The sequence below is a fragment of the Lagenorhynchus albirostris genome, chromosome 6 (assembly GCF_949774975.1).
Source record: "Lagenorhynchus albirostris chromosome 6, mLagAlb1.1, whole genome shotgun sequence".
Taxonomy (NCBI): Eukaryota; Metazoa; Chordata; class Mammalia; order Artiodactyla; family Delphinidae; genus Lagenorhynchus; species Lagenorhynchus albirostris.
Window position 1 is genome coordinate 7,886,066 of NC_083100.1, and position 26,879 is coordinate 7,912,944.

At 39.6% G+C, this 26,879-nt stretch overlaps 1 protein-coding gene across 11 annotated transcripts in view; it reads right to left on the reverse strand.

The window, feature by feature from the left end:
* The window catches only part of DIS3L2 (DIS3 like 3'-5' exoribonuclease 2), a 375,493-nt gene that overhangs the window by 316,151 nt on the left and 32,463 nt on the right, over positions 1 to 26,879 (reverse strand). For all 11 annotated transcript variants that reach the window (XR_009541014.1, XM_060151851.1, XM_060151847.1 and 8 more), the window contains exons 2-3: positions 5,144 to 5,292; positions 4,471 to 4,628 (exon numbers count right to left, since the gene is read on the reverse strand). Coding sequence is in view for 10 of the 11 variants with exons in the window: in XM_060151851.1 (XP_060007834.1) it covers positions 4,471 to 4,628; positions 5,144 to 5,195 (210 nt within the window). In the remaining variant the exon portion in view is untranslated. The remainder of the gene's footprint in view (positions 1 to 4,470; positions 4,629 to 5,143; positions 5,293 to 26,879) is intronic.

Consider the following 26,879-nt stretch of genomic DNA (forward strand, 5'->3'; position numbering starts at 1 on the left):
GCCCAAAGCAATCTACAGATTCAATGCAATCCCTATCAAACTACCAATGGCATTCTTCACAGAACTAGAACAAAAAATTTTACAATTCGTATGGAAACACAAAAGATCCCAAATAGCCAAAGCAAACTTGAGAAAGAAAAACGGAGCTGGAGGAATCAGGCTCCCCAACTTCAAACTATACCACAAAGCTACAGTAATCAAGACAATATGGTACTGGCACAGAAACAGAAATATAGATCAACGGTACAGGACAGAATGCCCAAAAATAAACCCACGCACATATGGGCACCTAATTTATGACAAAGGAGGCAAGAACATACAATGGAGGAAAGACAGCCTCCTCAATAAGTGGTGCTGGAAAAACTGGACACCTACATGTAAAAGAATGAAATTAGAACACTACCTAACACCATACACAAAAATAAACTCCAGGGCTTCCCTGGTGGTGCAGTGGTTGAGAGTCCGCCTGCCAATGCAGGGGACACGGGTTCATGCCCCGGTCCGGGAAGATCCCACATGCCGCGGAGCACCTAGGCCCGTGAGCCATGGCCGCTGAGCCTGCGCATCCGGAGCCTGTGCTCCGCAACGGGAGAGGCCACAACAGTGAGAGGCCCGCGTACCACAAAAAATAATAATAATATTTAAAAAATAAACCCCAAATGGATTAAAGACTTAAATGTAAGACCAGACACTATAAAACTCTTGGAGGAAAACATAGGAAAAACACTCTTTGACATAAACCACAGCAAGATCCTTTTTGACCCACCTCCTAGAGTAACGGAAATAAAAACAAAAATAAACAAATGGGACTTAATTAAACTTAAAAACTTTTGCATAGCAAAGGAAACCATAAACAAGACAAAAAGACAACCCTCAGAATGGGAGAAAATATTTGCAAATGAAACAAGAGACAAAGGATTAATCTCCAAAATATACAAATAGCTCATGCATCTCAATGTCAAAAAAACAAACAATCCAATCAAAAAATGGGCAGAAGACTTAAATAGACATTTCACCAAGGAAGACATACAGATGGCCAAGAGGCACATGAAAAGATGCTCAACATCACTAATTATTAGAGAAATGCAAATCAAAACTACAATGAGGTATCACCTCACACCAGTCAGAATGGCCATTATCAAAAAATCTAGAAACAATAAACGCTGGAGAGGGTGTGGAGAAAACGGAACCCTCTTGCACTGTTAGTGGGAATGTAAATTGATACAGCCACTATGGAGAACAGTATGGAGGTTCCTTAAAAAACTACAAATAGAACTACCATATGACCCAGCAATCCCACTACTGGGCACATACCCTGAGAAAACCATAATTCAAAAAGAGTCATGTACCACAATGTTCACTGCAGCTCTATTTACAATAGCCAGGACACGGAACCAACCTAAATGTCCATTGACAGATGAATGGATAAAGAAGATGTGCCACATACATACAGTGGAATATTACTCAGCCATAAAAAGAAACGAAATTGAGTTATTTGTAGTGAGGTGGATGGATCTAGAGTCTGTCATACAAAGTGAAGCAAGTCAGAAAGAGAAAAACAAATACCATATGCTAACGCATATATAATGGAATCGAAAAAAAAATGGTACTGATGAAACTAGTTGCAGGGCAGGAATAAAAAGGTATACATAGAGAATGGACTTGAGGACATTGGGTGGGATGGGGAAGCTGGGGCAAAGTGAGAATAGCATTGACATATATACACTACCAAATGTAAAATAGTTGGCTGGTGGGAAGCAGCATCATAGCACAGGGAGATTGGCTCGGTGCTCTGCAATGACCTAGAGGGGTGGGATAGTGAGGCTGGGAGGGAGGCTCAAGAGGGAGGGGATATGGGGACACGTGTATGCATATGGCTGATTTGCTTTGCTGTGCAACAGAAACTAACACAGTACTGTGAAGCAATTATACTCAAAGATCTATTGAAAAATAAGTAAATAAAAATAAAAAAATAAAAACATCTCTTATCTTTCAATAAAAGTTTCTTTGGGGAAAGAAAAAGGATGTCACAATATACTTAAGTTTGTATACAAAAGCTAACAAATGCTTACATCTAATATATATATTTAATAAGTTTAATTTTCTCCAACAGCATTCAAATTTCTTTTCTTGACTAGCCTTTTACCTTACCCATTAAGGCCTGCACAGATGGACTCTGTTTCTCTGCCTATGAAAATCTTATTTACAGTGTTGTATATTTCACACGGTGACCTCATATCTGGAACCCATTCCTTTTCCCATCTGCAAAGAACAACTGTTCTCATCTGTGGGGGGAGGCTCTGGCTGCAGAGTCTCATGATGTCACAGGCCAGGAGGAATCACTTACAAACTCCTGGGAATGAGAGTTGTTATATTGATCACCTTTTTTTTTAACATTAGCAAAGAGTTGCTTCAAAAGCAAAAATTAATACGAGGGAGCAAAAATAATACCACTGCAGAATAGTTTCCTGAGCCTATCTTTGTAAATTTTATAAACAATTTTTCTTCCAAGTCATAACAACAGAGGATCCTCTCATTCTTCTTCAAAGACAGTACCTTGATCCTTTATTCAGTCAGTAAATAAAGATTTATTCAATATAAATTTATTAAGCATCAATCAAATGCCAGTCATTGGGCTAATTTGTGGGAATAAAATATGGCCATGCCCACAAGGAAGTGAACAGTCCATTTGAGGAAATATAAATTCCAAGAAATGATAATAAGTTTAGAATAAAGGGTAAACAAAAATGTCGGCTTCAGGAAAGTGGTAATGGCCAATTCTGCTTGGAGAATTAAAGTGAGGCTTCGTAAAGGGGGTAACATTTAGGTAAGGTCAAGCACAATTACATGAAGATAGTGGGAGAAAGCATTCCTAACACCAGGAACAGTATGTACAAAGTCATAGAGGAATCAAAGAGCAGAGTTTTTACTGGCAAAGTTTCGAAGATCAGGGTGAACTGAGCAGAGTGTACCTGGAAGAGAACGGCAGGAGATGAGAATGGGAAAAGCACAACAGGTCCTCATACACAGAACAAGATGAGGGCCAAGAAACTTGCAGATAAAATGAAGTTCAGTATGTGCCCTGAACGACAAACAGCAAATGAATGGATTAATGAATGAACAAATGTCCAACTGAACCTTTAACTTTCCTGAGAGACCTTATCAAAGAAATCAAGGGAAGCTTTAAAAAAAAAAACCAACTGTACCTCTGAAATCAGAGCGAGCAACTAATTAATTTGTTAAAAACAAATTTTCATTCAAGAGTCTATATTAAGCACGTGACCACAGGTAAATACAAAAGGTGATAAAAAGGAAGAGAAGATGACAGTATCTATTAATTAGCTGGATCTCCAGCCCCAAACACAAATATAGAAGCTGGACACTCGGACTGAGAGAAAATGGAACACAGTCGACATCTTCAAGCAAGCCAGGTAACACATGGCAATGTTTCTATACTAAACTAAGAATTATAAAATAGACTAATTCAAAGAATATGTGGCTTCGCCTCCCTCTCCATCTCACTGCCTACTACCTGCCTCAGATTTCACGCCTAAAGAGACCTAAGCTGCCTCACTCCATATTGTTTCACAGTTCGTGTCTTCATCAGTGTCACGGCCTTTCCATAACTCCCTTCCCACACACACATAACACTCATTTAATAGACCCAAATGAGTCATCTTTCAATATTCACCGCAGGTGTCATCTCCTACAGTTCCTGGTTTCCCCCAACATTCTCCAGTAAGTGGTCACACTTTTATCTGAGCACTTACCCTTTATCCTCAAATCATCTGTTCACATGACTGCCTGCTCCACTACTGGGCTGCAGGCTCAAAGTATAGAAAGTCAGTCTCATCCACCTTCATCTCGGGAGCAACCACGCTGTGTGCTCCTAACTATATAAACTGTTCCTGGCTCACAGTGGATAGCTGAACGTTTGCTGAGCCAAACTGCTGAATTAGCTTGTAAAAATATTTTGTAAACTATAAAGCACTCAACAAATATTGTCTGCTGCTATTTACTGTTTCCTTTTCAAGCTTATTCTCTGTCAGGCAGCATCCATGTGCTCCAGGCGAACTGACCTATCAATGTTCCTTATAGCCACACGCTATATCCCACTTCTCGCTTAGCAGTCCACACTGGTCCCCTTGTAAAGCTCTTTCTCTCCACTTATTCAAACTGCACCAATCCATGGCCTGGCTCTAATATATCCCTTCCAATAAAGCACTCCTAGACAACCCTAACTGGAAGTAACGGCTCCCTTCTCTCAAACCTCAGAGCACTTTGTCACAGTCTGGTGGCACTTATCACCTCTAGTTATACTGCCGGTCTGAGAAGTGGGAAGCCCTGGGCCTGTTATGTCATCATTTCTCTCAAAGCACACAGCAGAGAAAAATGAACAGTTTCAATGAGTAATCGATTACTTCTGATTCCACATATTCAAGGAATAGCCTTCTAGTATATTTTAAGCACCTGAATAAGTGTTCCTCTCTTCAAGCCTTCTGAAACATCCTCCTTGGACAGGTAGGTTTCAAATATGCTTTTTTTCTTCCCTCGTGTGGTCTTGCTCCTTGACTTTTTGTCACCTGGTGAAGCACCAACACCACGTGGGCCAGCCAAAGAGGACGCGCCTAGAAACATGAGGCATCAATCAACTCTACTCAAACGTCTATCTCCAAAACTGGAGATATTTCACCTTTTTTTTCTTATTTAGAAAGACCAAAACATAATAAAATTCCCTGATAATGATTTCAAATAGTCATAAAGAGGAAACATTGATAAGGAAACATGAATAAAATGTACACAGATTTGAGACCTGAATTTTAAATCAGCACCACAATATACATGGAACATAACCCGAATAATGGGTTCAGTATGCTTTGCTGGTTATAGACACAAACCTTTAAAAATAGGAATTACTAAAAGATCATCACTCTTCTAGAGGAGATTAAACAACTGTAATCAATATCAATAAATTACGACAGCAAGAAAACACACAATTCTAAAGTAAATGACACAGGAGAATATTGAACAGGCCACCAAGGGAATTACAGTCTCCCTCAGTCCTAAGACCCGCCCTGCACCTCCATTCCACTTTAGTTCAGGTCTCCAGTTGCTAGAGCAGATTCCATTTTCCTTTTGCTACCTCTGGGGGTCCCCAGGGGCCGGAGGTTCAGCCGGTAGTCAGGATGGCTCATTACTGGTTCCACGGTCACCTCTTCTCTCTAGATCCCGGAGGGCCTCCACTGCTCAGCTCAGAGTTCTTCTGGCCTTGATCAGCTCAGTTGTCACTAGCTGAAACCAAAGAGAGATGGGTGACTGAAGAACTGTTAACCTGAAGCCTCCTCTGTGCTCTGGGAAATTTAGGACTTGGATGGCAAAGGCAATGTGGTATCCCTCCTGGGTCCTGGCGTCACTTTCTCCTAGGCAGTTAGTCAAGCACACCATCTGTCCTGACTTGCTTTTCAAGGTCTTCAACTTCATGGGTATCACCAGCCTGCTTGTTTGGGCCCCTTCAACTAAAAATCTCCACAAATAGGGCAATGAGGTTGAAATTAAGGAGTTCTGAGGTTCTATTCAGCTAGGGGAATGTACAAGAGCAGGAGGGAATATGGTTTTGAAAAATGGTATAAAGATCTAGAATCTAAAGTCTATAATGAAATAGGTACTAAACTAGGGCTCAAGAGATGCGGCATTTACTAAGTTTAACCTTAGACAAATGACGTTCTTCTACAAAATCAAATAAATCAATTCCTTAGCATTCATCAATATAAACATAACCTAATTTACTGCCACAACCAGATATCCACAACTATGCATGGAACTGCAGATGATTCACTAGCTTTCAAAAAATGGGAATACTGTAGTTAGACATCTACTTCCCTACTCTTACCTGCCATCACTTCAAACCAGTCATCTGACCAGAAGCTCCGGCAGCTGCTCCTAAGGAATACAAGGCAGCTGCCTGGCTCAGCGGACTGGAATGTGGGGCCCTGCAGCTGGCCCCCTGGCCTTTGACCTGGACACTGAACATGTCATCACTACATCTACTTTCTATTCTCTGCTGGCCACAGGCCCAGGATTCAAGCCTATACTTGCAAATTCTCAAAATCCGGATGGGCAGCCTGCTTTCCCATAAAGTGGATCAAGATGTCATTCTGAACACTAAAACCCTTTCCTCTAAACTTCCCACACACATCCTTCACCAAAATGATGTAATTTTTCTTTAAATTGAAATTAATACTAACTCAGGAGAGCAGAAGCAACAGAGACAGAGTAACAAGCCACTTAGTGATATGTGAAGAGATTCAGAGATAAAGTCAAGAAGTTTCAAGAAGAGAGAGAAACAGATGGTCTTAGATAAACAACAAGGTAGTGGAAAAGGCACACAGAGGAGTCCAGACCATCTGCTGGTTTCATTCAGAAATGCATTCATCCACTCCTTAATTCAACAACTATTTCTGCAAGATACTATACACTAGGCATAGTGAGGGATACAAAAGTTAATTAGACTTATAGAACTCATATTAAAATAACAACTAATACAAGTTGGGGAGTGATAAGCACTTTTTTTTTAAGTATGGGTAATGTACATATGATGGAAGAGAGACTCTCCAGATCAGGAAATCCAAGAGAGCTTCAGGAAAGATGTTAAGAACTGAGAATGTGAGAAAAGCATACTGTTGGCAAAAGGAAAAAAATATATAGACACACAAACAGAAATACACAGGCAGGTTCTTGCCACATTAATTCCATTTGGATGGAGTCCAGCCTATATGAAGGGAGGCAGTGGCAAGGAAAATAAAACAAGTTGGGAGGTCTAGAAAACCTGCCCCGTTTCTCAAAGGCGGTAGGGAATTTCTGAAGCATGAATGAGTGGAAGAGAAGAACAACAGACCAAAGTTGTGTTTCAGGAAAAATTAACCTGGCATAGCACATTTAGAGTCATCTAGAGTTGAGAAAGACTGGCAGCAGCTGCACCTCAGGGAAGAACCAGAACAGACTGGGTGAAAGGAAAGGAAGGCCCGAACTAGAGTTGCAGCTGCAGACACTGAAACGAACAGACCGTTAACGTGGTATATTACATAGGAAAACTGGCACCACTTGGCAACCAGGCATTTCTGAAGGAGAGCAAGGAGGTGGCAATTGCGTGAGATTTCAAGTAAGGAGACTGGGAGATGATAGCATCACTAAGTTAGAGAAGATGATGAATTCTACTTGGGGTATTATATACCTCTACATGGCAATACATACCTCTATATATATGCCTCTACACGTGGAAATACATACTTCTACATCAAGAACTTGAAAACTGGAGCATAACTTAGATGAATTAGCCAGCCATTTGCATAAAGACGGTAACCCAACGTTTTCTAGAATGGAAGAGATTGCCAAAAAGGGGTAAGGTGATGCAGAAGAGGGCCTAGGACAAAATCTGGGTGAGGGCAACTTTTTTTGCAAAGAGGAAGAAGAAGTAGAAAACATAATAAAGAAGCTAATAAAGATACAGGGGAAAAAAACAATAGAGTCTGATGCTAAGAAAACAAGGGAGACAATGACTTCCAAAGGAAGACAGGTTCATGATCAGGGTTTGCACGAACTACTAAGAAAACAAATAATGGCAGCCTTGGGTGGGGCAAGGGGCTGGAGCAAGCTGCAAGCAGAAGAAAGGCAATCCAAAACCAAGAGCCAGGATTGACAATGGGGCGCTTCATATCAAGGCTTGATGCAGGCAAGAGTTCAAAGTTAAGGGGAGTTACTGCCAGTCAAGTGAGACGGAGGCACAGAGATCTCAACTCAAATGTCCTAGGCCAGCTGCATTTGTAACCTTTTTTCACAGCAAATGCCTCAGTTGGTGTGATTTACACCTAACGTTTCTGTCTAGCTCAGGAAGATAAGGAATGTTTAGTTGAGATCATCACTATAATCCCACTGGCTCCCACAGTACCTAGGATAGAACAGGTGCTCAATAATCACTCCTTAAATGACTGGATGAGTTTGTTTTCATGAGCAAGCAGTGAGAACACCAAGCAAAGCAGGATCATTCAGGGAAACCATGCTAAAAACAAATCAGCAAAGAATGGAAAACCAGGAAACAAAGTCAGCAGGAATAAGCCAGACCAGCCGAGCAGAGTCAAAGTCTGCCTTTGGGTATCAAAGCACTGGAAGCAGATGGAAAGATTCCAAGAATACAAGATGCTAAGCAGAAGACAAACAAGCAAGCAACCTTCCCTTCCCAGTGATGTAGTTGTGAAGGCCCATTAACCCTGGAAAAATCCTGGACACTCCTACCCTGACACACTAAAAGCACAAGTCACCAGCTAATCCTCACCAGCTTCCAGAATGAGGGCCAATGATACACTGCCCAACTGCCCACTGGCTCCTAGAGAGGGTGTCTTGCCATGGAAAGAGCTGTACATTCTGAAGAGTTGGGCTAAGATTAGGATGAACAGGCAGTAATGGTTAATAGTGTCACATGGTACAAAAGAGTAGGAATGAGGAGTAATGTAGGAAAAGCACTAGACTTGAGAAAGTGTAAACAAAGAAAGCATCTGGGTAAAAGAAGTGGTGTCTTGAGACCCAATGTATAGTACAGAGCAGGTGCTCAAAAATTTGAATAAATGAAGACTATCTGGGACAAAAACCAGGTTACAACAAATATATACTAGAGAGAAATATGAGTAGCAGAGCCAGGACTAGGGTGAGGCAAGCAAGGCACCTAGGACACAAAATTTATGACAGCTAAGTGACACAAGTGCCATCCCCATGCTTGTAGGACTCCAAGATAAGTGCCTCCTTAAATGTTTGTGCCCTAGGCATCTCACTTGCCTTACCCTAGTCTCATTCAGCCTTATGAGTAGCAAGAACAGAAGAAATTAATGAACCTGGGTAGTGAAGGAAACTCAAGGAGATAAGTCATGAGAGGTTTAAAGAAAGAGAAGGTTAAGCCTATTCAGAAGCTAAGATGGAGCCAATGGAAAGCGAGAGATGGTAAAAACATGTGAAAGAGGATATAATAATGGAATAAAGAAAAAAAGAGGATGGGATTAAAATAAATCTCACTGAAATTTAAAAATAAAAAATATACATTGCAAATAATTGGGAAACACATGAAATAGTTAAGTAATGTTAAAACACTACTTAATGCCATTTTTTAAAAAAATAGCCAATAGATCCCTACTTCATAACATATTCTGAAATAAAATTTAGTATGAATAAAATTTAAATGTTTAAAAATGAGACAGAGAAACTGAGAGAGAAGGCAGGGGAAAGAACCCCCAGAATGGTTGAATGAGGAGTTTGACAAATATTATCCCCAACAATAAAAATGGACAAAATTATCAAAACCAACCATTTAAGGATCTGGATATTAACCAAAGACATACAACAAATTGAGAAGTGTTTATTCAAGAAAAATCTACTGAATCTCAGTAACAACAGTGGAAATGTATGGTGGTTTAGCCTAGGGCTCCCACCATCCTACACCTACCCCCAGTTTCTTGATGTGGAAGTCCTAATAGGGCAGGGCAAGCTGTAATGACTGGCAACCCCACTGCCAGAGAGAGCTAAATTTATTTGGAGCAGAGCGAGAAGAATTCCACGCCCACAGGCATTTTTAACGACAATAGTGATTTAAGGGGCAAAAAATCAGGAAAAGCCAATATCACAGCTAGTCTGGTTTGTAATACCAGTTAGGGCAAGCAACAGATCAAGAGACCAACCAGAAATATAACAGGGAGAATCAGGGAATGAGACAACCAAAGTGCATCTTCTAAGAATCTACATTTTCCTGCTGTGTGTATGCTCAAGACTGTAAACATACAGGAGAGAAATGAGTGGGTCCTACAGAGCTATTCATCCCTGGATGAATGTGAGCCTTGCAAATACAGAAAGCAAAACCCAGGGCAGACTTGTAAACTGCCTCAATTTTGAATGCATTTCCCAAGTCTCACCAGGACCACTGACAAAGGGTGGGGGCCTCATCGTTTCAAGGAGTTTAAACACAACTTCTGACTAATCATAAGCTGACCACTAAGATATGCTGACTCAAGGGCAACTATCAGAAAGTCATGCTTAAAAATAAAAACAAGAAAAAAAGAACTGAGCAGAGACATGAGCAGCTAGCTACACACCATGAGAGAAACAGACTCCACAGAATTAGCCCATGCAAGCCGCTAAACAAACAGAGGAACCACCTCCAACTCTGGAGGAAAAGGAATCAGAATGCAGAATATATTATCAACAACATCCAGATTTCAACAAAAATTATAAGATATGCAAAAAAAAAAAAAACCAGAAAAGTCTGACCCATACAATGGGGCAGGGGATAGTTTCAATAAAAATTATCTCTAAGTGAGCCTAGATTTTAGATTCAGGCAACAAAGACTTCAAAGCAGCTATTATAAATATGTTCAAAGAACTAAAAGAAATCATCTTTAAAGGAAACTATGATGACAATGATTCATCAAATAAAAAATATCAGTAAGAGATTGAAATTATTTTAAAAGAACCAAATGGAAATTCCAAGTTGAAAGACAGAACAACTGAAATGAAAATTTCACTGGAGGAACTCAAGAGCAGATCTGAGCTAACAGAAGAAAGAATCAATAAACATGGAAAAACAGATCAATCAAGATTATCCAATCTGAAGAAAAATCAAAAATTGCAAAAAAAATTTTAACCAAAATTTACAACTTGTGATAAAGAGTCTGGCTCCATTTTTTGATGTTTGACCACTAATTTACCTTGAGCCTCACCTCCCCCTTCCCCTTTGACCCAACCTGGACAGGTTGATAAGAAAGTCCATTGCATCCCCACCTTTTTTGGCACGAGAGGGAAATTCACATTTCACAAATCCCCAGCCTGCACATGGGACCTCCGCATTTTCAGTCCCCTAACCATTATAAAGGCCAACCTCACTCCTTCCCTCTGGCTCAAGCCAGGCCAGAGATGCTTATACCCACCCTTCTCTCCCCAGGAGTCTCCTAGGTGAGTCATAAATTTTCTCTCAGATTCTCTTGATGTACAGAGTGCAATCAGTATAGACATCCTACTAATTGGGAAGGGGTCCATTCCACCTCCACAGGATGATCACAGAAACAGGAATGAAAAAGGGGACAGGTCTACTAACTTTATAGAAATGAAAATGATTATAAGGGAATCAGTGAACAACTTTATGCCAACTAGACAACTTAGATGAAACGGATAAATTCCTAGAAGAACACAAATTACTGAAGCTGACTTAAGAAGAAATAGAAAATTTAAATAGACATATAAAAAATAAAGAAATTAAACTGGTAATTTTAAATCTTCCAATAAAAAAAGCCCAGGTAGCTTCACTGGTGAATTCTACCAAACAGAAAGAAAAAATAACACCAATCCTTTTCAAACTCTTCTAAAAAAGTAGGAGAAATACTCCCCAATTAATTCTATGGGGATAGTATTCCCCCTGATACTAAAGGCAGACATCACACACACACAAAAATTAACATTTAAATAGTTTCAATTTTTAAATTTCTTTTTAGATCGGTTTTGTTAATTTGCATTTTTAAGCATTTGTCAATATCACCTAAAGGTTCCCCTTTTTTTGGGGGGGGAGGCCGTGGTTCTTCAAAATATCCTCATGGTTTTCTTAATATCTATAGCAATGCTGTCCTTTCTGAAATGATGGGAATTTTCAATATCTGTGCTGCCCAATAAGGTAGCCACTAGCCACATTTGTCTTTCAAACATTTTAAAGAGTGGCTAGTGCAACTGAAAAACTGCCAAGTCTGAAATATCTGTATTTCATCTTTATTTTTGTAGGATATTAGCGCAGGTTTTAAAATTCTAGATTGACAGTTATTTTCTCTAATGTGAAGATATCATTCCATCGTCTTCTGGCTTCCATTGTGTCTGCTGAGAAGTTAGCCATTACTCTACTTGTTGGTTCTTTGAAAGTATACTTTATTCCCTCTCCCCATCTCTAGACAGCTTTTGAAATTTTTTTATTTGTCTTTGGTTATCTACAGGTTTATACAATATACCAAGGTATGGATTTCTTTTTATTCTGCATAGTCTTAGTAAGGTTTTGAGAATCTATTGCTTGATAAGTTTCAACAGTTATGGAAAGCTTTCAGCAAATTTCCTTCAGTATCACTTCTGCCCCATTCTCTCTCAACCCCTTGTCTGGGACTCCAATTACACACTTTTGACCTTCTCAAAGTCTTAATGTCTCCCTCAATTGCTTCAGTAATTCTCCACTTCACTAATTCTCTCTTCAGCTATATCTAATCTTCTGTTGAACCCATCAAGTTCCTAATTTCAGTTATTATGTTTTCAAGTCTAGATTTTCCATATCATTCTTTCGAAAGTATTCAGTTCTCTGTGGAAAATGGTGAATCTTTTATCTCTTTGCACAAGGTAAGAATAGCTATACTAAAGTTGGCTCCTAAAAACTCCAATATCAGAGGTCCCTACTGATCTAATATTACCTTCTGTTTCTTCTGTTTGATTTTGTTTGTGTTGTTTGATCATGTGCCTGATTTTCTTTTTTATTATTATGGGCTGGACATTATACTTTCAAAATGTTTCTAGTAATAATTTGAGGTCTAGTATAATGTTATCATCTTTCAAACAGGATTTACATTTGCTTCTGCCAAGTACCTAAGACAAATAAAACAAATTACCTTAATCTTTTTTCAGGGTTTAAATGTATTCAAAGTAGAGTTACAACTCCTTTAAAGGCCTATATACATGCAGTCACCCTTACTTGTAGGTGTATCTACCAATCCCAAATAAGACTGTTTCACTAGGGCCACACACTCCCAACCTGGGCAGGGCCTAAATTCTAATCCTTTTCTCTCTGGCCCTAAGAGATTATCAAATTCACCACTCAGTTTTTCAGCTTCTAAGTCTTTCAGCTGATCCCTCCAAAAATTAGTAAACATCTGTAGGAGACAAACAACACGAAACACTAGCCTTATCTCCCTAAGCCTTTATTCTCTCCTAGATATTCATTCTTATTACCTCTCAAATACCTTCAATTCTTTTTTTTTTTCCTTTGCTGGGGGAGAGAGGGTGGTAGTGAGCTTTTCTAGTTGTTCTCAGAAGGAAGATTGGTTTCCAATTATTTTCTATGCTATAGCTGGAAGAGGAAGTGTCAACCTAACCCTTAACTCTCTCATTTACAGTCAATGCCTTCAATTCCCAACTCTCCCCTATACGGACTCACTCTTCTTTCTGACAAAAGCCCTCTATGATTTCATCTATCCTCTCCTCTCATTCTGTATGAGAGGAAGAAACGTCCCTACATGTTGACAACCTCCTCAAGGTGTGTTCTTCATCCAATTTTTTTTTTTTTTTTCTGGTATGTGGCCCTCTCACTGTTGTGGCCTCTCCCATTGTGGAGCACAGGCTCCGGACGCGCAGGCTCAGCGGCCATGGCTCATGGGCCCAGCCGCTCCGTGGCATGTGGGATCCTCCTGGACCGGGGCACGAACCCATGTCCCCTGCATTGGCAGGCGGACTCTCAACCACTGTGCCACCAGGGAAGCCCTCTTCATCCAATTTTTATCTATCTACTCTAGAACTTTGTCATACTCATTATTCTCTCCACAGTAGCCTCCCCAACAGAATACATCCAAATCAAGGGCCTGGCCCTGCTCTTATTCTGCACGCTTCAAGCTACCAGATACCATTCTATTTCTCTCATTCCCGTCTCTGCCAAAGTTTGAAAATGTGGTCTAGACTCATAAGCTCTATTTCCCCATGACATACTCTTTAATCCCCCTGGGAATATGATGTTTGCCCTCATCTCTACAATGAAATAAAGCTTTCAGTATTCCCAGGGAGGAAAATCCTCATCACCAGAACAATGGTATAGTCTCAGTTATTTTCTTCTAGGCCACCCCAGAACAGGATGCCACTCATCAGCCCCTTGGACTACACATTCTTCTCCAGTGACATCCAGGACACAGCAGTCACCTGGTTCTTCTAACTCTCTCTGCAATTCTCAAACTTCCTTGATGACTCCTCTTCTTTCACTTACCTCTTCAGTTCCTACCATTTGCAATGTTCTATTATTAAGACTCATTTCACTTCTCTGTTAAAGAGTTTTAAATCTACATCTCCAACCCTTCTCTCTGAAGTTCTCCTTTAACTTTCCAACTTCCTGTTGAATAATATTGGCAAGCGCTTTGAATGCAACATGTTTCTAATTCAAGTTATTATTGTCCTCAAACCAGATTTTCTGCCTGCATACTGCATCCAGATTAATGACATCATTATCATCGGTAGGCAGCAAACAGCAGTCATCTAAATTCTTTCTCTCCATTAATAATACTCTATTACCGTATTTTGTCTATTCTGTCTTCAAAATGTATCCTAAACAGATTCCTTCCTTTCCAACTTGATTAGCACTGTCTGAATTCAGATTGTTGCAATAGCGTAGCCTAAAGATGACAAGATTCTTAACAGGTCTCTCAACGACTTATCTCTTTTCCTCAATCCATGTTTCACCTAAAACACAGAAGATAGTTTATGAACAGCATTTCCAAAACCCTTAAGGGTTCCTCAATGCAACTCTGTAATCTAATCCAATGTAATGGTTAATTTTTTATTTTTCTTTCTTTTTTTTTTTTTTTTGCGGTACGCGGGCCTCTCACTGCTGTGGCCTCTCCCACTGCGAAGCACAGGCTCCGGACGCACAGGCCCAGCGGCCATGACCCACGGGCCCAGCTGCTCCGCGGCATGTGGGATCCTCCTGGACCAGGGCACAAACCCGTGTCTCCTGCATCGGCAGGCGGACTCTCAACCACTGCACCACCAGGGAAGCCCTGTAATGGTTAATTTTATGTGTTAACTTCATTGGATCACAGGGTGCCGATATTTGGCTAAACATTATTTCAGTCTACCTGTGAAAATGTTTCTGGATGAAATTAGCACTTGAATAGGAGGACTCACTAAAGCAGTTCACCCTCCCTAATGCGGGTGGGCACCATACAGTATGTTGAGAGTCTGAGTAAAACAAAAAGGAAGAGAAAGGAAGAATTTGGCCCTTCCAGTCTGATTACTTGAGCTGGGACACTGAACTTCTGCCCTCGGCACTCCTGGTTCTCAGACCTTCAGACCTTGACTGGAATGTACATCATCAGCCCCCTGGTTCTCAGTCCTTCAGACTCACTGAATTACACCACCTGCTTTCCTAGGTCTCTAGCTTGCAGAGAGCACACCGTGGGCCTTCTTAGCCTCCATGACTGCATGAGCCAGTCCTCATGATAAATACCTTTCCATATCCATGTCCTAGTGGTTTTGTTTCTCTAAAACCCTGACTAATACACCTACCTTCCAGGTCTCATCTCTTACTAAAGATTTTTTCAATATCATACCATGTGAATTCCTGATGAAAATGGTAAGTCAGAAGAGCCCATGCTTGGCAGTGAACCTGGAAAAATGACTTAAAACCAAACTGGGGGGGATCAATCAAGATGGTGGAGTAGGAAGATGTGGAACTCACCTCCCCCCACAAACACATCAAAAATACATCTACATGAGGAACAATTCTCACTGAAAACTAACTGGAAACTGGCAGAAAGACTCCTGTACAACCAAGGCTGTAAGAAAGATCCACATGGAATCCAGCAAGAAGGGAAGAGAAGCAATCAGGTCAGAACTTGCGCCACTGGGAGGGGATTTAGAGGAAAAGGAAGAATACACAGGCAGAGATCCACCCTGGGGAGCAAGTGTTTTGGGTCCAACCCAGGGAAGACAAGCTCCCTTGGCTAGATGGAGGGCTACTAGGAGTAACAGGAGAGCTGTGGGAAGCCTGGATTCCACTCATGAGGAGGGTGCAAGTGCTGGCTTGCTTCCTAAGCAGGGCGGAGAGAGCAGAACAAGGACTGCTCCAGTGGCTGCCCCGTTCCCAGAACTGCACTGGCACGTTTCCTAGCCTGAGCTGAGTGTACACCAGAGCCACACTTACTTCACCTCACAGCTCCACACTGGAGCAAGGGCTACCACAAGTGGGAAGAGAACTTGGCTGTGGGACACAGAGGCAACTGGGACCCGGGGTGGTGTCTCAGCATGGCAGAGGTGGCCGTTGCTGGCACTGACACAGGCAGCACGTGGGGGCAGTTCCAATCTGTGACAGCAGCCATCTCACCATGGCCTGCACCCCATCATGAGCTAAGAGCCCACACAGGCCCCTCTTGCTCTAGCACTGGCCCCCTCTGGGGCAAGGGTGCCCGTGCTGAGAGAGGGGAGAACACACACTTAAACGGAACAGAGCCAGCTCAGACCAGAACCTCAGGGCTTCTGCTCCATCATCTTGAGATCCAACCCCACTCCCCAGTAAGGCAGTAATGGTCACTGAGCAGAGGGGAAGTCCTGCCTCACAGCTGGCTCCGCCCCAGCCTTTCCATCTCCAGCCCCACCTCCTACCAAGGTGACAGCTGCCAGCACATCTCAAAGAAAGATGGTGACTCCTGTTCACAACAAATCCAGTTCTCCCACTAAAGGCACTGGGCACACACATGCTGTACAGGGACACTCTCACATAAGGACACCCCTTTAAGACTGCGATAGGTAACTAGTTCACTTAAATTCACAGAGACAGAGAAAGTTAAGCAAAATGAAAAGACAGAGGAACTGGTCTCAATTGAAAGAGCAAGAGAAAATCCCTGGGAAAAAAAAATAATGAAGCAGAAATATACAATTTACCAGATAAAGAATTCAAAGCATCAGTAATAAGGATGCTTGCTGAATTAGGGAAAAGAATAGACAAACAGTGAGACTTTTAACAAGGAGCTAGAAAATATAAAAAAGAACCAGTGAGAACTGAAGAATACAACAACTGAAAGGTAAAACACACTACAAGGAATGAGTAGCAGACTAAGTGAAACAGAAGAATGTAGAAGTGATCTGGAAGACAGAATAACGGAAATCACTCAATAAGAACAGCAAAAAGAAAAACAACTTTTAAAAATGAGAACAGGGGCTTCCCTGGTGGTGCAGTGGTTGAGAGTCTGCCTGCCGATGCAGGGGACACGGGTTCATGCCCCGGTCTGGGAAGATCCCACATGCCGCGGAGCGGCTGGGCCCGTGAGCCATGGCCGCTGAGCCTGCGCGTCCGGAGCATGTGCTCCGCAACGGGAGAGGCCACAACAGTGAGAGGCCTGCGTACCACAAAAAAAAAAAAAATGAGAACAATTTAAGAGCTCTCTGAGATAACATCAAGCACACCAACATTCACATTATAGAAGTCCCAGAAGGAGAAATGAGAGAGAAGAGGGTAAAAAATGTATTTGATGAAATTACAGCTGAAAAACTCCCAAACCTTAAGAAGATATAGTAAGCACAAAAGGACCCAAATAAGATGAACCTAAACAGACTCACACTGAGATGTATCACAATTAAAATATCAAAAGTTAAGAAAAAGAGAGAATCCTAAAGGCAGCAAGTGAAAAAGAGTCATGTACAAGGGAACCCCCACAGGGCTATCAGATGATTTTTCTGCAGAAACTCTGCAGGGCAAAAGGGAGTGGCTGAAAGGGAAAAACCTGCAACCTAGGACACTCTACCCAGCAACATTATCATTTAAAATTGAAGGAGAGATAAAGAACTTCTCAGAAAAGCAAAAACCAAAAGAGTTCATCAATACTAAACCTACGCTAAAATAAATGTTAAAAGGGCTTTTCTAAGTAAAAAGAAAAGGCTATAACAAGAACTAAGAATCTGTAGGAAAGGAAAAATCCCACTAGGAAAGGCAAATTAATGGTAAGGGCTGAGATCAACCACTTAAATAAAGTAGTACAAAGATTAAAAGACAAAAAATTTTAAAAGCAACTGTAACTATAACAAACAGCTAATGGATAAACATGAAAATATAAAATATGGCATCAAAAACACAAAATATGGGGGAGGAGTAAAAATGGTAGACCTTTTAGAATGTGTTTGAACTTATATGACTATCAGTTTAAAACAAGTAAGTATAGTTATAGGTCAACATATATGAACCCCATGGTAACCACATCAAAAAGCCTACAACAGATACACAAAAACTAGAAAGAAAGGAACACAAACATACTACTAAAGAAAATCAAATCACAAGAGAAGAAACAAAAAGAAGAAGAAAGGAACAGAGAAATACAATCAGAAAACAAGTAATAAAATTGCAATAAGTACATACCAATCAATAATTACTTTGAATGTCAATAAACTAAATGCTCCCATCAAAAGATATAGGGTGGCTAATTGGGTAAAAGAAAACAAGACCCATCTATATGCTGCTTACTGGAGACTCACATCAGAGTTAAAAACACACACAGACTGAAAGAGAGGTGATAGAAAAGGATTTCATGCAAATGGAAACAATAAGAAAGCAAGGGGAGCAATACTCGTATAAGACAAAATACACTTTAAAACAAAGTCTTATAACAAAAGACAAAGAAAGGCATTATATAATGATAACGGGATCAATAAAAGAAGAGAATATTATATATACTTGTTAACATACCTGCACCCAATACAGGAGCACCTAAATATATAAAGCAAATATTAACACACACAAAGGGAGAAACTGACAATAATACCATAATAGTAGAGGACTTTAACTCCCCACGAACATCAATGGACAGATCATCCAGACAGAAAATCAATAAGGCAACTGTAGTTTTAAACAGCATAATAAACCAGTTGGAATAATAGATATCTACAGGACATTCCATTCAAAACCAGCAGAATACACATTCTTTTCAAGAAAACATGAAACATTCTCCAGCATAGATCATATGCTAACACCACAAAACAAGTCTCAACAAATTTAAGAGGATGGAAATTATATCAAGCATTTTTTCTGACCACAACAGTATGAAACTAGAACTCAATTATAGAGAGGAAAATGGAAAAAGCACAAACACATGGAGACTAAACAACATGCTACTAAAAAAAAAACCAGCTCAATGAAGAAATCAAAGAGGAAATCAAAAAATACCTTGAGAAAAATAAAAATGGAAACACAACTTTCCAAAATCTATAGGATGCAGCAAAAGCAGTTCTAAGAGGGAAGTTTATAGCAATACAGGGCTTCCTCAAAAAACAAGAATAATCTCAAGTAAACAACCTAACCTACCATCTAAAGGAATTAGAAAAAGAGGAACAAACAAAACCAAAGTCAGCAGAAGGAAGGAAACAATAAAGATCAGAGAGGAAATAAATAAAATAGAGACCAAAATAACAACACAAAAGATCAATGAAACCAAGAGCTGGTTTTCTGAAAACATAAGCAAAATTGATAAACCTTTAGCCAGGCTAATCAAGAAGAGAGAACGCAAATAAAATAAGAAACGAAAGAGGAGAAATAACAACCAATACCATAGAGATACAAAAAATCATACGAGAATTCTACAGTTATGTGCCAACAAACTGGACAAACAAGAAAAAATGGACAAATTTCTATGAACATACAACGTGCCGAGACTGAATCAGGAAGAAACAATCTGAACAGACTGATCACTAGTAGTGAAATTGAATTTGTAATTGAAAAAAAAAAGGTCCCAATAAACGTAAGTCCAGGACTGGATGGCTTCACGGAGTAATACTACCAAACATATAAAGAAGAGGAAATACCTATCCGTGTCAAACTATTCCAAAAAACTGAAGAGGACAGAACACTCCCAAATTCATTCTACAAGGCCATCATTATCCTGATACCAAAACCAGACAAAATACAATACAAAAAGAAGAACACTGCAGGCCAGTATCTTTGATGAATATAGATGTAAAAATCCTCATCAAAATATTAGCAACCTAATTCCAACAATATACAAAAAGGATCATACTCCCTGATCAAGTGGAATTTATTCCAGGCACGCAAGCAAGGATGGTTCAACATTCACAAATCAATCAATGTGATATACCACATTAACAAAAGGAAGGGGAAAAAAATCATATGATCATCTCAATAGACACAGAAAGAGCATTTGACAGAATTCAACATCCATCAATGATAGAAACTCTCACCAAAGTGAGTATAGAGAGAGCATATCTCAATATAATAGAAGCCATTTACAACAAACACACAGCCAACATCATATGCAATGGTAAAAAGCTAAAAGCCTTCCCACAAAATTTAGGAACAAGACAGGATGCCCACTCTGACCACTTCTATTCAACATAGTACTGGAAGTCCTAGCCAGAGCAATCAACAGAAATAAAAGGCATTCAAATTAGAAGCAAAGAAGTAACACTGTCACTATTTTCAGATGACATGATAACGCCATAGAAAACCCAAAAGTCTCCACCAAAAAGCTACTGGAACTAATAAATGAATTCAGTCAAGTTGCAGGATACAAGCTTAATATACAGAAATCTGTTGCTTTTCTATACACTAATAATGAACTATCAGAAAGAGAAAGCAGAAAAAAAAAAACCCATTTAAAATTGCATCAAAAAGAATAAAATACCTAGGAATAAACATACCAAACAAGGCAAAAGATCTGTACTCTGAAAACTATAAGACGCTGATGAAAGATACCAAAGATGACACAAACAAATGGAAGGATATACCGCGTTCTTGGATTGGAAGAATTCATACTGTTAAAATGACCATAGTATCCAGGCAATCGACAGATTCAATGCAATCCCTATCAAATTACCAATGGCATTTTACACAGAACTAGAACAAATAATTTTAAAATTTGTATGGAAACAAGAAAGTCCCCAAACTGGCCAAAACAATCTTGAGAAAGAAGAACAGAGCTGGAGGAATCTCACTCCCTGACTTTAGACTATATTACAAAGGTACAGTAATCAAAACAGGATGGTACTGGCACAAAAACAGACACATGATCAATGGAACCAAAAAGCAACCCCAGAAATAAACCCACATACTTACGGCCAATAAATCTATAACAAAGGAGGCAAGAATATACACAATGGAGAAAAAAGTCTCTTCAATAAGTAGTGCTGGGAAAACTGGACAGCTACATGTAAAAGAATAAAATTAGAATAGCTTCTAACAGCAAATACAAAAGTAAACTCAAAATGGATTAATGTAAGACCTGAATGTAAGACCAGATACCAGAAAACTCCTAGAAGAAAACATAGGCAGAACACTCTTTGACAAAAATTGTAGCAATATTTTTTTGGGTCTATCCCCTAAGACAAAGGAAATAAAAGCAAAAAGAAACAAATGGGACTTAATTAAACTTAAAAGCTGTTTCACAACAAAGGAAATCATCAACAAAACAAAAATCCAACCTACTGAATGGGAGAAAATATTTGCAAATGATATGATCGATAAGAGGTGAATATCCAAAATATACAAACAATTCATACAACTCAACATCAAAAAAGCAAACAACCCAATTTAAAAATGGGCATAAGGGGGCTTCCCTGGTGGCGCAGTGGTTGAGAGTCCGCCTGCCGATGCAGGGGACGTGGGTTCGTGCCCCGGTCCGGGAAGATGCCACATGCCACGGAGTGGCTGGGCCCGTGAGCCATGGCCGCTGAGCCTGCGCGTCCAGAGCCTGTGCTCCGCAACGGGAGAGGCCACGACAGTGAGAGGCCCGCGTAACGCAAAAAAAAAAAAAAAAAAAAAATGGGCATAAGGGCTTCCCTGGTGGCGCAGTGGTTGAGAGTCCGCCTGCCGATGCAGGGGACACGGGTTCGTGCCCCGGTCCGGGAAGATCCCACATGCCGCGGAGCGGCTAGGCCCGTGAGCCATGGCCGCTGAGCCTGTGCATCCGGAGCCTGTGCTCCGCAACGGGAGAGGCCACAACAGTGAGAGGCCTGTGTACCGCAAAAAATAAATAAATAAATAAATAAAAATAAAAATGGGCATAAGACCTGAATAGACATTTTTACAAAGAGGACATGCAGATGGCCAACAGGTACATGAAAAGATGTTCAACATCGCTAATCAGCAGGGAAATGTAAATCAAAACCATAGTGAGATACCACTTCACCCCTGTCAGAATGGCAATCATCAAAAAGAACACAAAGAACAAATGTTGGCAAGGATGTGGAAAAAAGGGAACCCTCATACACTGTTGGGAATGTAAACTGGTGCAGCCACTGTGGAAAACAGTATGGAGGTTTCTCAAAAAACTAAAAATAGCATTATCATATGATCAAGGAATTCCATTCCTGGGTATATATTCTAAAAAAATGAAAACACTAATTTGAAAAGATACATGCACCCCAATGTTCATAGCAGCATTATTTGCAATAGCCAAGACATGGTAGCAACCTAAGTGTCCCTCAGCATATGAACAGATAAAGAAGATGTAGTGTATACATACAGTGGAATACTACTCAGTCATAAAAAAAGAATGAAATTCTGACATTTGCAACATCACAGATGGACCTACATAGTGAAATGAGTCAGAGAAAGAAATACTGTATGATGTCGTTTACATGTGGAATCCAAAAAATAACACAAACAAATGTATATAACAAAACAGAGACAGACTCACAAACATAGAGAACAAACTAGGGGTTACCATGGGAGAAGGAAGGGGGGCAGGGCAAGATAGAGGTATGGGATTAAGAGACACAAACTGCTATGTATAAAATAAATAAGCAACAAGGATATATTATACAGCACAGGGAAATATAGCCACTATTTTGTAATAGCTTTAAATGGAATATAATCTATAAAATATTGAATCACTATGCTATACACCTACAACTAATACTGTAAATCAACTATACTTCAATTTTTTTAAATTTTACTAATAAAAATTAAATAAATAAATAAGAAACAAATTAGGTTAACAACTATAAATTCTGGGGAAAAACACTACCTGGAGATTCTGAAGAGTAAACAAAAGATGCTATTAGGAGGAGTAGAAGTTTAGGGACGTGACTGGCACTGAAGTGAGTTTCATGTGTTTGTTTTTTGGGGGGGGGGTTTGGGGGGTGGGGGTTGGAACAGGGGCAGTTTCGCCTGATAGGCAGGCTGCAGTCACAGGAGTGGTGCAGTACAGGCAGCTAAAACTTCAAGAGAAATCCCACAGGCTGCCTGGCCAGAAGAAAGGGAAAGAAGCCTGGGCAACCACAGCTGGCTGCCAGTGAGAATCTAGAAGAGAGAGCTGAAGAAGGGACTCCCTTAATTCTTATAAACATTGTACAAGTCTCAGGCTGACCCTCCAAAAGTGTAAGTGTGTAGGACAGACTCAACGCAGCATTATATAGGCTTAAACAAGTGAACTGAGACTTGAAGCTACAGAATACAAGACTTACAGTCTGAACCTAATGAGGTCTGAGACTAAAGGCCAATGAAATCAAAAACATCAACGTTCTTCCGCGGAATTTAAAAGAATTCAGAATTACAAAAGATGCTATTAACTACATCCAAGACACAATCAAAAATTATTTCAAATACAAGAAACCCAGAAAATGTGACCCATTCTGAAGTGAAAAAGATTAACATTTGCCAATTTCAAAATGACTCAGAAGTTAGAAACATCAGACAAGGACTTTAAACCAGCCATGAATACTATGCTCTTTGAGGTAAAGGAAAAGACATGTGAATGAATGAAATGATAAGAAATCTCAACAGAGAAATAAAATTTTACTTTAAAAATGGAAATTTTAAAACTGAAAAATATCTGAAACTAAAAATTCAGTGGATGAGCAAAATAGAGATAAAGGGTAAAAAGTCAATGAGCTTAAATTTATCAATACGTATTATACAATCTGAAAAACAGAAGAAAGACTCAACAAAGAGATGAACAGAACCTTATGGTCTTAAGGGACAATATCAAAAGACCAAACATAGGTTCTTGGAGTCCCAAAAGATAAAGAGAGAATGAATCCAAAAAAGTAGAGTAAATATTGACAAAAACATCCCAGATTTGGTGTAAAAGATATAAATATATAGATTCAAGAAGCTCAATGAACCCCAAAAAGGAAAAATTCAAAGAAAACTACATATAGATTCATCATAACCAAACTGCTAGAAACCATAAGATACAGACAAAATTTAAAGCAGCCAAAGGAAAATGGTGCACTACACAGAAGGGAATATATTCAAATGGCAGCAGATTTCTTATCTTTTTTTGTTTTGGCTGCACCGCCCTGTTTGTGGGATCCTAGCTCCCAGACCAGGGATTGAACCCGGGCCCTCAGCAGTGAGAAGGCAGAGTCCCAACCACTGGACCACCAGAGAATTCCTCTTATTTCTTATCATCTTCTTTCAAGGCATCCAGAAGACAGCGGAACACTGTCAGCACTCCTAAAACATCTTATCATCTTCTTTCATGATAGCCAGAGGACAGCAGGACAACTTCTTTAAAGGGCTGAAAGGAAAAACTATCAACCTGAATTCGATATCCAGCACAAATATCTTTCAGGAATGAAGGCAAAATAAAGACCTTTTTCAGGTAAAGGGGAACAAGAAACACCAAAGGAAGTTCTTCAGGCTAAAGGGAAATGATACCAGAACAAAAACTAGATCCTCAGAAAAAATGTTAAGTATTGGAAATATTTAATGTACATAAATTAAACCTCAATAAAGTAGTAAAACAAGTTAAGGAAAATTATTTCTAACCTAGAATTCTATATGCAGCCAAACTAAAAATCAAGCATGGGGGGTAGAATAAAAGACATTTTCAGAAGTACAGATCTAAAAAAAGTTCACATATTTTTTCTTATGAGGCTACAAAAAGATGTGCTCCACCAAAATGACAAAGTAAACGAAGAAAAAGCATGCTATGGGATACAATGAGGAAGAAACACAGCACAAAAGAAGTACAAAGGTAATTTCCAAGATGACAGAGAAAGGAGACTCCAGGATCACAACTGCACCAGGCATAGAGGGCAACTGCTAGACTGGAGGACGACACTCTAGATTAGAGCAGTCTCGAGAGATAATATCACCAAGATCCCTGCTACCAAAGTCATTATTGTCTTTTTAACCCAAAGCAGAAAGTCTGGGTGACTCCAGTCTGCTTCCTGTTCTTGGCTCAACTTGACCATAACCTGAAGTCCCCACTCACCCCTGCAGATTTAGCTGAAGCCACTCATTTCACCACAGAGAAGTGTTCTACTTTGCCCAACTCATGAGTTTGTGAATTAATTACAGGACAGATGATGCATAGTATGCTTCCTTTTATGAAAAAGAAGAAAAAACAAGAATTACACACAAACATATGCTCATTTGTGCAAAAAGACACACAAAATAGTACATTAGAACTAGTGACACTATATAACTACAGGGGGTAGGTGGGAACAGGGTGAAAAGGAGAAAAGTGAAAACTTGGTAAAAGAAATGGATGTGGAGTAACATTTCACTGCATATGCCTTTTTATATGTTTTGACTTTTGAAATCATACTCATGTTTCACATACTCAAAAAAAAGCGACATAAAATAAAATTAAAATGGGGGAAATAGCCTGAAATGCAGTGCAAATAAAAACAAGTGATCCTAACTATGTTTAAAATGAAAAATACAACATACTAAAGGGATGGAGGGAAAAAAACTAACCGAAGTAACTTTTGAGCACATTATTTAACTCAATCCTAAGGCTGAAGACAAAAAAGAAGTGTAAATAAGAATTAAATTCTAATTAATAGATTAGTTTTTCACAGAGGTATAAGTTAGCAACTTTAAAACTACTTTCCGTGTATTCTAGAATTAAACAAATAAGTAAATATTTGTTTACTTATTGGTACTATTGTGGATAACAGGAGTCAGATGTATCAATGTTGGAGAAAGAAATATAGGAAGTAGAAAGGCTAGAACAAACCCTGTAGTATAGATATGAAATTCGATCTATCACTAAAACTAAATGGTTTATAATACAGAAATATAGATGTGTCTGTATGCATACACACACACAAATATACATACAACTATGTATATAGCTATGTATAACCTAGCTGCCTTCTAAGAGGGCCTAGAATCAGTGATATCCCAGTAGCAATGAGCATATCAAGGGCCCAGGTCTCAGTGTTTAAATACCATTCACAGTTAGAAGGAACCAAGGCTCCTTAGAAAAACGGCCAATTCTCAGACTGCAGAAGGGAAAGTACGATGTGAGCCTAGAAAAGGAGTTGGCAAACTACAGCCCATAACCAAATCCAATCAGCCACCTGTCTTTGTAAATAAAGTTTTATTGGAACACAGCCATGCTCATTTATGGCTGCTTTCCTGCTGTAAGGGGGGAGTTAAGTAGTTTCAACAGAGACCATACAGCCCACTAAGCCAAAAATATTTACTATCTGGCCACTTACAGAAAAAGTTTACCAAGCCCTGGCCTAGAATATCTTTTTGTTCCAGAAAGTAAGGAAACACTCAAAAAATGACGGGGACACGTCAGAAGTTCACAGGAGCCCATTAAAAAGTCTCCTACTCAACATCACTAATCATTAGAGAAATGCAAATCAAAACTACAATGAGGTATCACCTCACACCAGTCAGAAGGGCCATCATCAAAAAAATCTACAAACAATAAATGCTGGAGAGGGTGTGGAGAAAAGGGAACCTTCTTGCACTGCTGGTGGGAATGTGAACTGGTACAGCCACTAGGGAGAACAGTATGGAGGTTCCTTAAAAAACTAAAAATAGAACTACCATATGACCCAGCAATCCCACTACTGGGCATATACCCTGAGAAAACCATAATTCAAGAAGAGTCATGTACCACAATGTTCACTGCAGCTCTATTTACAATAGCCAGGACACGGAAGCAACCTGAGTGTCCACTGAGAGATGAATGGATAAAGAAGATGTGGCACATATATACAATGGAATATTACTCAGCCATAAAAAGAAACGAAACTGAGTTATTTGTAGTGAGGTGGATGGACCTAGAGTCTGTCATACAGAGTGAAGTAAGTCAAAAAGAGAAAAACAAATACTGCATGCTAACACATATATATGGAATCTAAAAAATATA